Source organism: Oxyura jamaicensis (assembly GCF_011077185.1).
Source record: "Oxyura jamaicensis isolate SHBP4307 breed ruddy duck chromosome 4 unlocalized genomic scaffold, BPBGC_Ojam_1.0 oxy4_random_OJ184, whole genome shotgun sequence".
Lineage (NCBI taxonomy): Eukaryota > Metazoa > Chordata > Aves > Anseriformes > Anatidae > Oxyura > Oxyura jamaicensis.
Genome location: NW_023303782.1, coordinates 1 through 11692, shown reverse-complemented (window position 1 = coordinate 11692; position 11692 = coordinate 1). Strand labels below are relative to the sequence as shown.

General features: G+C 72.8%; 2 protein-coding genes across 2 annotated transcripts; one reads left to right on the top strand and one right to left on the bottom strand.

The window, feature by feature from the left end:
- Positions 1 to 7: 7 nt before the first annotated feature.
- SHROOM4 (shroom family member 4) lies at positions 8 to 7771 on the bottom strand. The gene is given in 11 exon segments (XM_035311429.1): positions 8 to 325; positions 469 to 741; positions 961 to 1138; positions 1226 to 1551; positions 1553 to 1601; positions 1793 to 2296; positions 2504 to 2565; positions 2681 to 4337; positions 4646 to 4777; positions 5687 to 5838; positions 7561 to 7771. Coding segments are annotated over 11 exon segments (3729 nt in total). The 5' UTR covers positions 7687 to 7771; the 3' UTR covers positions 8 to 55.
- A 1031-nt stretch (positions 7772 to 8802) lies between these two features.
- BMP15 (bone morphogenetic protein 15) lies at positions 8803 to 11488 on the top strand. Its single transcript, XM_035311430.1, has 2 exons — positions 8803 to 9631; positions 10134 to 11488. The coding sequence occupies exons 1-2, from the start codon at positions 9334 to 9336 to the stop codon at positions 10901 to 10903; spliced, it is 1068 nt and encodes a 355-aa protein (XP_035167321.1). The 5' UTR covers positions 8803 to 9333; the 3' UTR covers positions 10904 to 11488.
- The last annotated feature ends 204 nt before the right edge of the window (positions 11489 to 11692 follow it).

The following is an 11692-nucleotide window of genomic DNA, read 5'->3' as shown; positions in this document are numbered from 1 at the left end:
AAAAAGGCCGGTGCCTGACAGCGCGCTGGGGGGGCGCGGGGGGGGGGGGAGGAGGCTAGTGCCCCGTGGGTGCCTGGCCGAGGCTCTCGCGCAGGCAGCGCAGCTGCTCCTGGCCCAGCTTGATCTTCTCCTCCAGCTCGCGCTGCTCGGCCGTGAGCGCCGACTTCATCTTGACGAAGTGCCGGTAGTCCTGCAGCTGCTCGGGGGGCAGGTAGCGCGCCACCATGGCGCCCACCGCCTCCTCCCGCCGCCCCACGTGCTCCCGCAGCTCCTTGGCGTCCTCCAGCTGCGCCGCCAGCAGCCGCTGCTTCTCCCGCAGGGCCAGCTGCGGGCGGCAATGGCACGGGGGCGTCAGGTTCGCCGAGCCCCGGGATGTCCCCCCCAAAAACCCCGTTTTTTTTTTGTTTTTTTTTTTTTCCCCGGGTGCCCCCACACCCTCGCATGCGCCGCCCGGTCCCGGGTGCGCACCTCGTCCTCGGCGGCGGCGTGGGGCCCCAGCCCGCTCAGCGCGTTCTCCACCCGAGCCAGGCGGCCGGAGAGGGACAGCAGCAGGTTGACCACCTTGTCCAGGTCGCCCACGAAGAGCCGGTACTTGTCGAACTCCCCCGGCGTGCAGAGCGCCTGCAGCCGGGCGGCCACCTCCTCGCCCAGCGCCCCGTTGGCGCTGATGTCCTCCTGCAGCCCCCGCTGCGCCTCCCGCAGCACCGCCAGCTTGCGGCTCAGGCTCTCCACCAGCTGCAGCTGCAGGAGGGATGGGGGAGATGCGGGTGCTGCTGCCGGGGGGGGGGGGGAAAGGGGGGCGGCCCGGGGTGCTGGCACTTGCGCCGAGCGGCCCTGCGCTGCAAGGATGCGGGCAGCAGCCCTGCACAATCGGAGGCGTGCAGCCAGCCGGCAGCCTTGCGCGGACGGATGGACGCAGCCGTGCACGTGCTCTCCATGGGGCAGCCCCATCCCCGTTACCTTCTTCTCCACCAACTCGTGATCCACCTCCTCTTCCTCCTCCTCCTCCGAGCTCCCCTCCGCCACCTCCGGCAGCTCCTTCATCTTGCCGAGCAGCTCGGCTTTGCCGTAATACGCCGCGTAGGAGGGGGGGCTGCCGCTGGCCCCGGGGGGCGGCGAGATGGGCTCGAAGCCCTGCCTGCGGGGACGAGGGCTCAGTGCTGGGGACGCTGCGGTCCCCACGCGATGACGCCCGGGGGGGGGGGGGACACGGTGCCAGCCTTACCTGTCCTGCGGCTCCGGGTGCCAATCGTGCTGGATCCGCTCCCTCCACGCCTGCCGGTCCCCCGCCGCCAGCAGCTCGCCCATGACGGTGGCGGTGGTGACCGGGGGGGACACCAGGATGCCGGCCAAGGAGCGGTCCCTGCCCACCACGTCCCACAGCAGCTCCTCCGAATTCATGCGGCGGGGCTGGGGCCGCCCCCCCCGGGTGCTGGCCCCCTCGGGGCTGCGGGGACAGGGTCCCCCCTGGGTGGCCGCGGGGCTGGGGACGCGCAGGGGGCACTCGCTGGACCAGCCCCGCTCCCGGCTCCGGGCGAGCCTTTGGGGGGGGCTCCTCCTGCTCCCAGGGGTCCTTCGCCATCGGGTGCTCTTCCCTGCTCCTGTGAACGCCCGCAGCAGTGGGTGGGGGGCATCACCCCCACGGGACATGCAGGGAGGGGAACCCCCTTTCCTCCCAGAGACCCACCGCGTCCCACCGCAGCCGAGCGATGGAGATGCTGGCCTCCAAAGGACCCACGCGGCCCCAAAGCCACCAAAGCCACCCGAGGTCCCGCAGCCCCACGGCACCAACCTGCAAACCTCAGCCTCGGGCTCCGGGGTCCCGCGGGGGCGGCCGGGGGGCTCGGCGGCGAGGCTGCGCGACCGCTGCCGCACGGCTTCGGCGATGCTGCGGGACGGCGCTGCGGCCGTGCCGGCTCCCGAGCCCTCCTTGGGGTGCTGCGACGCCCGGCGCAACCGGTACTGCTCCCAGTTGGGGGGTGGCGGCCGGGGGGGCGGGGGGCCTTTTTTTTTGGGCAAACCCGGAGGCTCCGCTTTGGCCCGCGGAAGGTCCCTGCGGCCCCGGGGGCTGGCGGGCTCCAGGTTGAGGTGGCTCTCGGAGAAGGCTCGGCCCCGCAGCGGGCGATGCAGGGGCTCCGGGGGGAGCTCGGGGGAGCGAGGCGGCCGCTCGGCGTCCCACGAGAGGTCGTGCGTGGACGCGGTGCGGTAGCAGGGCGGCCACTCAGGCTCGGCGCTCTCGAAGCACGGACAGAAGGGGCCGAGCCTCGGGAAGCCCGGCTTGTAGTGGGAGAGCTCGCTGGGGAGAAAAGGGGGCACCCGGCCCCCCCGGGAAGTCACCCCCTGATCGCGCCCACCCTTCAGCACCCAGCCCGCTTTGCACGGCAGCGGACGGGGACGCTCTGCACGTCTCCAGAATCCCAGCAGCCCGCCCTCCCTCCCTCCTGGTGCTACGGGGCGGGGGTCCCCGTGGGCAGCGCGCACCCCCGGCCCCACGCGGGCTCACCCCACGGGCTGGCTGGCCTTCCTGCTGATCGCCGGCGGCTCCCACTCCTCCGGAGGGAATTCCTGCGTGGGGATGCAGAGGCAGCGTGAAAGCAGGATCCAGCCCCCCGGCCCGGGGCGCAAGCGAGCTGTGACCCCCAAGCACTTCCCCAAAATCCCCAAAGCGCCGCCCGCTCACCGGCACGAAGGCTTTTCGGGGCGCCCAGCTGTCGCTCTCCTCCCGCGGGGGCCGCGTGGCCGGGCAGCAGCAGTCGGGGCAGCGCGCCCAGGGGTGGCAGCGGTAGGCATGGCCGCGGGGCAGCAGCGCCGGGCACATTTCTCCAGCGCAGTAGTGGCAAGGTTCGTGCAACCCGGGGCCGCCGTAGGGATAGGTGCAGCCCCGCAGGTATTCCAGCTCGCCGTGCCTCGGCAGCACCTTATAGTAGGGCGGCTGCTCCCGGCAGCAATCGCCATAGGGTCCAGAGATGCGGCGAGCGTCACGGTGCTCGGCAGCTTGGAAAGCGTCGGGCTCGGGCGGTTTTTGGGGCTTGCCGTGCCGGGTGGGCGCAGGGCGGCTGCTTTCCTCGAAGAAACGGCGCCGGTCGGCGAAGGGCAGGAGGACGGCTTCCTCGCCGCCCTTGTGCTCGCGGGGACTGGGTGAGCGCTGCGGCTGCAGCTTGCGCTCCGGGGACCAGCGCCAGCGGCCTCGGCTCGGCGCCACCCGCTCGGGTTCGGGGACCGGCAGCGACTCCCCCGAACAGCTCCTGCCGTCCTCGCTGGGCGCGGGGCTCGGCGAGCCCTCGGCCGGCTCCTCCGCCTCCTCCACCGGCTCCTCGCCCCGGGTTTGTGCGCCGGGCCCCCGGCTCTTCTGCAGCTGCGCCTTGCGCCGCTGGATCTCGTTGCGCAGGTTGGTGGCGAAGCGTTCGCTGCGGCGCCGAAAGTGAGCCGAGCGGTTCGGGGGGCCCCCGGCGCGCCGGCCCCCCGCCCGGCTCTCCTCCGCCAGCCCCTCCGTGCTGGGCGCCGGGCTCAGCCCGCCCTGCCCGCGGTGCTCGGCGTGCAGCGGGGACGTGGTCCAGCGGTGCCCGTCGGGCACGGGGGACGCCGGGGATGCTCGCCCGCTGCCGGTGCTCACTTGGAGGGCCCGGAGCTGGGAGGCCAGGAGCTGCTCGGGCGCGCTGTGCCGGTGGCCTTGGAGGGGGGACAGCAGCACGGCGTCGCCCGCCACCTCCATCCCCGCGTCCGCTGCCCGGTGCATCGCGTTCTCCGGGTACGGCCGGTCCCCGCCGTCCCCCACGCAGCGGTCGGGGTGGGAGCTCAGCATGTAATACTGGTCGGCAGAGAGGTGCTCCTTCGGGGGACACGCCGCCGGCATCCTGCCGCTCGTCGCCTCGGCGTCCTTGTCCCGCTGGCACAGGAAAGTGTCCGAGATCCACCTCCCCTGGGCGTGCAAGGAGGAGGCGGGCACCGATGCCCGGCGCCGGTCCGCGCCACCGGCCGGGGATGCCCGCAGGCTGTCCCTGCGCACGGGGGGCTGGGGGGGCACGGGGTGTCGCGTGGAGTGGCGCTGCTCCGTCCCCTCGGCGCCCGTCTGCAGGTAGCGCCCGTCGGGGGGCTTGCAGGGCCCCTCGGGGCCGGCGGCTTCCTCGGGGCGGAGGGAGAGGGCGCAGTCGGAGGTGTTGGAGCTGGCGGAGAAGGAGCTGTAGGCTGAGTCGCGCTTGCTGTGGTGCTCGACGGGAGAGGGGGTGCCTTCGTAGTACGCCTGCCCGGGCTGATCCAGGCTTTCCATGCTCCCGATGGAGCTGCTGCGGTCCGTGCTGCAGTGCCGGGACAGCGGGTTCCACTGCAGGGACAGCTCGCTGCTGGCAGAGCCACGGTGCCATCAGTGTCCCCGAGGGGGAGCGAGCACCCCCCCACCCCCCCAAGGTTTGGGGCAGCGCGAGGGCTGCCCGGGGGACGTCGGGACGCAGGGAATGCGTGGCACCGGGACTCGTCACCTCCTGGCTGGCTCCAGCGGAGCCACCACCCCTTCCTGCCGGCAGTAAGCAGGGCAGCGGCGAAGCCGTGGGCGGCTCGGGGCGGACAGGGGACCCCCACCCCGAACCCCTCCTTCGCCAACAGCCGCTCTCCTCCCCCCCCCCACCCCCCCCCCCCCCGATTTTCTCACCTGACATCACAGCCCGAGGGCCAGGAGAGGCTGAAGGCGTCGGGGGGGCAGTGCATGGCCGGGGCGTCGGGGCGGATTTCGGCGAGCTTGGCCACGTGCCAGGAATGGGGCCGGAGGACGGGCACGCTCCTCCTTGCCAAGAGCAACAGCGGGAGAGGACAAGAATGGGGAGGAAGCCGGGCCGAGGAACCGGGGCTGAAGTCACTTCCTACGGGGCTTCCTGGCCCCCCCACCCCAGGCCAGAGCCCGCCCGAGGGGGACAGCAACAAAGCTGGGGAGGGGGGCGCAGGGGGTCCCGGGCGCAGCATGCGGGGTCCCCGTCCCAGGGCACGGCCGCCGCCTGCTCCCCCAGGGCCCAGCACAAGCTCAGCCCCCCCATGAGCTTCAGCCACCGGACCCTGCAAAGGGACCTTGGGGACACCTCTGTGTGCCCCCTCCCCATGCCGCCAGCCCCTCACGGTGACACCACGAGGAGCCATGGGGCGATGCCACCCCCCCCGCGCCCCCAAAATGCCACCCGCTGCCCCCAGCATCCATGGGGCGGGCAGAGCGCGCCCACTCCCCGCTGCTCCCTGGGGCTTGGCGTGAGAGCCGAGGGGCTGGGGAGGGGGGCACGAGGGTCCCTTCCCCCCCCCAGCACCCCCAAACTCACCATGGATGAAGCTGCGCCCAGGCAGCGGCGCGGCCCGGGACCCCCCCCCCCCCCGGTGCCCCCGGGCGCGGCGGGAGCTGGAGCCCGGCCGCGAGGCAGCCGCCGGAATGGCTGCGGGGGGGGGGGGCTCAGGGGGGGCCGGCGCTGCCTCCCCTTCCTTCCCCAGGCGGGCAGGAAGGCAGAGCTCGGCCATACCGCCCAGGGAGGGGGGTGGCGAGCCGGCGGCACCGGGATGGGGACCTCTCCACCCCACCACGGGGACCAGGAGGGATGCCGGGGGCGTCCCCACCACTACCCGTCGGCCATCCCGGGGCGGGGAGGGAGGGGGGCAGCTTCCAGCCCCCCCAACCCTCCCACATCCATCTCCCCCTCCCCGCGGCGGTGCCAACCTGCGGACGATCATCTTGAGGGTGCGGTAGGAGCCCTTGATGAGGATGAGGGCTTCCTGGCGGGACCCGTACAGGGGGGTCCCGCTGATGTTCACCAGCTCGTCCCCCGGCTGCAGCCTCCGGGACAGCGCCGCCTTCCCGCCGTCCTCCACCTGAGAGGGCGAGAGACGGGCGTCAGGGCGGCAGCACCCCAAAAATTCCCCCCCCCTCCCCTCTCTCCGTACCCCAACGGCACCGGGGTGCCTTCAGCCCGGGCACCCCGCTGCAGACGCGAGGGATCTGCGGCGTCCGCCCCAGTCACATGAGTTTCTGAGCAAAGAAAGGGCACGGGGAGAGGAGGGGGGGGGGGGGAGAAAAATGTCCCGTCCCAGCAGATTCCCCCGCGGGCGCGGGCAACACAAGGGCTCTTTGTGCCCGGCACCCATGGGGGCTTCACTGCCAGCCCCGTAAGGATGCTGCTCCAGCTCCCACCCGAGGGTTCTGGGGGCAAAGCACCCGGCTTCGCCCCCCCGTTCCCGGAGGTTTCTTGTGCGGACCCCAAAGCCACCCGCGGGGGTGACACGCCGCCGAAAGGCGCCCACCCTGCCCGCGGGCTCCGCGCCCTGCCCGGCGGAGGAACGAGCTCTGCCCGCAGCGCCCGCCTGGGCGGCGGCCAGCCCCGCTGCCGGGGGGCCCCCCGCCGCTCCCCGGCACCCCCGGGGGCAGAGCTCGGGGCCCCGCGGGCGACGCGGCACCGGGGGAGCCGGGAGCTGGCAGCCGAACCCCGGCGTTCACTCTGGGCCCTAATGGTGGCGCGGGCCGGCCGGCAGCAATACCAACCCACCGAGGGTCCGGGACCCCCGCCAAGCCCACCGCAGGATGGGACCCCAACCGGAGGCCCTCAGCGGGACCCCTCCCCATCCTTTTCCGGCACGGGGGCCGGGGGCCCCCCGCGCCGCCAGCACGCACGCACCTCGGCCGGCCGCGGGCGCCCCGGGGGACCCTCGGTGAATGCACAGAGCGCTGGAACAAGCCCCCTTTGTCTGCACAGCACACGAGGCGGCAGCGGCGGGGGCCGGCACCGCGAGGACCCCCCCCCCCACACACACACACACTCCTTATCCCCAGCAGCGGCGGGACGCGTCCCCGGCCCCCCCCTCCCCGTCCACCCGGGCTCGGGGCCGAGCCAGGCGCGGTGGCAGCTCGCAGCCCCGCGGTGACACCCCCGGGGCGCAGGGCAGGGACCGGAGCGACTTTTCCAGCTCCCCCGGCCAGACCACGCTGCCCGCGTCCCGGCGCAGGGCGGGGAGGGCCCTGGGCGCATTCGGAGGGGGTGGGGGCGGGGGGAGACGGGGGACACGCGACAAAGTTGGGGGGACCCTGGGGGCTGACCCCCGCCACGCTGATGGGGCGCCCCGCGGCTCCCACCCTGGCCGCGCTGGGACATCCCCGCGGCGGGGGGGGACATCGCAGCTCCCCGCGCCCCGATGCGAAAGGGACACGGGGAGGGGGGGGGACAAGCCCCGTGTCCCCCCCGGGACACATCGGGGATGGGGAGGGGGAGGTCCAGGAGCGGGTCGGGGCTCCCCAAGTCCCATCCCGAGGAATGGGGGGGGGGGGGGGGGGGCCCCCCCGGGGCCCCGGGGGGCGCCCCCCCCCCGGCACCGCCGCCCCAGGGTCGGGGCGGGGGGGGGGGGCGAGGGTGGCCGCCCCCCCGCCAGCCCAACGGATGTGCCGGAGGAATTTCCTCCCGCTCCCGGCGCTCCGCCCCGGGACCCCCCCCGCCGCCGCCCCCGGCCCCTTCCTTGCCCCGGGGGGCGCCCCATGGGGGGGGGGGGGGGGGGGGGCCCCCCCCGCGGGGCCCCCCCCCCCCCCCCCCCCCGGCCGCCCCTTACCTTGGAGACGATGAGGGGCTCGCCGTGCTCCAGCCCCCCCCGCAGCGTGAAGCCCCAGGGCGCGCCGCCCTGCAGCTGCACATGCACCAACTGCACGGCCCCGGGCCGGCCCTCGGCCCGCTCCATGGCCGCTACCGCCCCATCCCGGCACGGCTCGGCACGGCTCGGCACGGCGGAGGAAATGACACCCCCCCCCCCCCCTCGGACCCCCCTTCCCACCGCCCGCCCGCCCGCCAGGCCGGGGCGGAGCGCAGCCAGCCCCGCCCGGCTCGGCACGGCTCGGCACGGCTCGGACCCGCCCGCAGCCGCTTGGCTCGGCACGGCTCGGAGAAGGGGGGGGGAGAGGCTGCACGGCTCGGCTCGGTCCAGCTCAGCCGGGCCCGATGGAACAAGGAGGGCTGGCACGGCACGGCACGGCCCGGCACGGCTTGGCACAGCTCGCGAGTACGCTTGGCACGCTCGGGCTCGGCGTGGTTCGGCTCGGCGCAGCTCGGCACGGCTCGGCCCGCCGTGGCACGGCTCGGCCCGGCACAGCTTGGCCCGGCTCGAGGAGCTCAGGCTTGGCACGGTTGTGCTTGGCACGGTTCGGGGCGGCGCAGCGCGGGCTGGCACGGCTCAGCTCGGAGCCTGCGAGGGGCCCGCTCGTGGGCCACCCGTCACCACGCCCGGGAGGGGACCGGGTGACGCAAGGCCGCCGTCTGGCCCCCACCCTGTCCCCCAGGACGTCACCCCGCGTCCCCCGGCAGCTCTGACTCATCGCCTCCTGCCCAAAACTGCGGCGCCCGGTGCTCCCCAGGCCTCCAGGACTCGGGAATCCCCTGGCACAGACGTCCCCGCCACCCTCCCAGCTGTCCCCAGTGTCCCTGTGCCACCACTGGTTGTCCCCATGCAGTGTCCCCCCCCCCCCCCAAGCCCTCTCCATCCCACCACGAGCGTGGCACCGGGCTGGGGGACAACGTCCCCTGTGGGGCCGTGCCTCAAATGCCCCCGCAGCTGGCACGGCCGAGCCCGGTGAAGCCACCGGCACGGTGACAGTCACCGCAGAGGTGCCACCAGCCTGCTTTGTCCTGCTGGGCTCTGGGTCACCGTGCCCGTGTGTGCCACCACCCTTGGGTTCGGTGCCACCACCCCTGGGGCTCGGTGTCCCCCATCCCACCTCCCGGCAGGGGAAACTGAGGCAGCAGGCGCTGAGCCCCTGGCCCCGTACCCGCGGCGGGCAGCGTGTGATGGGCACGATGCTCCCTCTCCTCCAGCGTGACCCCAGGAGGAGCCCCCCCGGCCTGCAGCCGGCCCCGGGGAGCTCCTGCCCCTTTAAACCCTAATTGGGACCATGCCTTTAAAATGCCCCATGGGCCCCCAGCTCTCTCACCCTGCTGGACCAGGCTGGTGAGGAGCAGGTGGGCTGAGCAAGCTGGTCCTCCCCACCCACCCTGCTGCACCCCTCCCCTCTCCCTTTTGCTTCCCCCCCCCAGGCACTTTTAAGCCCCCTCCTTCCTTAGCCAGGCTCCTGTCCAGCTGGCTTTGCCCCCCCTGTTTTTGGGGGACTGGGTTTTAGTCCTGATCTTGCACTCCTTTTTGCGGAGCCCCCCCCTCTCTTTTCTCTTTGTGCCCAGCCGAAGCAGTCGGCATGGGTGCCACGGTGTGACAGCACCCTGGGACCTCCTGCTGCTGGTGCCCGCGCCCAGCTTTGCCTTTTTCTCTGGGGGGGGGGACACAAAGCATGACCGCAGGGCTCCCTTAATCCTGCCACCAGCTCACCACCCGTTGCCCACCATGGCTTTGCTCCGTCCCTTCACCACCACCACCCTCCTCCTCCTCCTCCTCGCCGTGCCGCTCTCCCGGGCTGCCAGCCAGACCCCCCCGTTGCCCCTCCTGCAAGCGCTGTGGGCGCAAGCACCGGGCAGCCGGGGCTGGCGGGGGGGGCCGGCGAGCGGACCCCCCCTGCGGTACATGCTGGAGCTGTACCGGCGTGCCGCCGACCGCGAGGGCCGGCCACGGCGCGGCCGCAGCCCGGGCACCAACACCGTCCGCTTGGTGCGGGCGGCTTCCCACGGGGGACAGCCCTGGGCAGGTAAGGTGGCAGCGGGTGGCACGGCGTCCTGGTGAAGGTTCTGGGGTGGCTTTGAGCCCGGGGGGGGGGGTCTCTGCTCGGGTCCTCGCCGTGCTCTGCGGGGCAGCGTCTGGCCACGGGGTCCCCCTGGGTTTGGGGGGCGCTCGCCGTGTCCTGGGACGCGCTTGGCCGTGGGGTTGATGTTGACCTGGGGACAATGAGGCCGTGGGGTTGATCATCGGTTTGGGGACAATGAGGACAAGAGCATCGCTTGGAGCTCAAGCTGTGGGTGCTCCTGGCTCCCCATCCCCACATCCCTGTCCCATCCTCCTGTCGCCACGCCAGGGCGGTGATGCTGGTGCCAGGGGTGGGACCCCTCCCGGGTGGGACCCATCCCGGATGCCCTCTGCCGAGGGTCCCCGCGTGAGCGGAGCCCCCATCCCGGGTGCTTTGGGGTGAGCGGTGGCGACGCCGCGAGCGTGGCCGCCCCGTGCAGGCGGTCGCTGATGGCTTCATCCCGCAGGTCGCTGGTACGTGCAGCCCCTTGCCTACCGCCTGGGCGGCCAACCTGAAGCCGAGCACCTTCTCCGCGCCACCGTGGTCTACCCGCAGAGCCTGCCGCTGCCCCACGGCCGGCTCCTGTGCGCCCTGGAGCTGGTGGCCGCAGCCGAAGCCCCCCCGGTGCTGCTCAGCCCCACCGCCCCACCGCGTCGCGGCTGGACCGAAGCGGACGTCACCCCCTACTTGTCCCCGGGGAACGGCAGCACGGAGGGGACGCTGGCCCTGCGGCACGTCTGCGTGCGAGCCGGCCGCGCCGCCGCCCCGCCAGCCCCACCATCCCCGGCGGACCCCTTCCTCCTCCTCTTCCTCAATGACACTCGGAGCGGGACGCTGCCGGAGCCGCGGCGGAGCCGGCGCGACGCGGGGACGTTGGTCCACGACCTTCCCGGCTACCTGCGGGAAGCCGGGGGGGATAAAAGCGACTGCTCCCTGCGCTCCTTCCCCGTCAGCTTCGCCCAGCTGGGCTGGGACCACTGGATCATCGCACCCCACCGCTACAACCCCCGCTACTGCAAGGGCGCCTGCCCGCGGCTTCTCCGCGACGGCTACCACGCGCCCAACCACGCCGTGGTGCAGAACTTGGTCCACCAGCTGGTGGACGCCACCGTCCCCCGGCCGTCCTGCGTCCCCTACCGCTACAGCCCCATCAGCGTCCTGATGATCCAGCACGACGGGGGCATCCTCTACAAGGAGTACGAGAACATGATCGCAGAGTCCTGCACCTGCCGGTAACCCGGAGCTGGATTTTTTTTGGTGTTGTTTCCTTTTTTTTTTTTTTTTGGGAGGGGTTCGTCTCCGCCCCGGCGCGATGCTCTGCGGGAAAGTTTTACAGTTTTATGGAAGAAAGGAGAAAAAAAAAAAAAAGAAACACAAAACTGAGGTTTTTAAAGGCGGGAACCTGCCCCACAGCATCCCTCCGTCCCGCAGCCGCTGCCTGTTCTGGGGACTGGAGCGCGAAGCTGGTGGAGAGGGGTGTCCCCGTGCTGCCACCCCACGCTGGCAGCACCCACGGGACTCCGTCCTGCGCACCCCAAGCCGTCTTGTCCCAGCTCTGGGAATTTTGGGGGGTCCCCCCCCCCCCCCTCGCAGCCCCTCCCTGGCTTTGCCTGGGGGGGGGGCTCTGGAAACCGGTGGGACGCGGGGACGGTGGTGCCACCTCCGTCGCGGTCTCCCTTTGCTGTCCCGCATGGGTTGGGCTCTGCTCCGGGTCTGTGCCTGTCCCTGGGGGTGCCGGTGTCCCCCCCCCCAGGCCCCTGCAGCCTGGCTTTCCTCTATTTATTGCTGACTGTAACTAAATAAATGCTGGATTTTGCTAAAGCCCATCTTGGTGCCTTCTTCGCTCCATCCCCGTGCGCTGATGCTCTGGGGGGGGGGAGCTCCCAACCCACCTGACCCCCCCATGCAGGTGGTGCAAGGAGCCCCGGGTCCCTCTCCTGTCCCTTGTCCCCTTGTCTGGGTGGCAGTGGGGGGGGGAATCCCTGATCCTGGGGGGCCTCAGGGGACATCTGTGGCTCCTGAGGG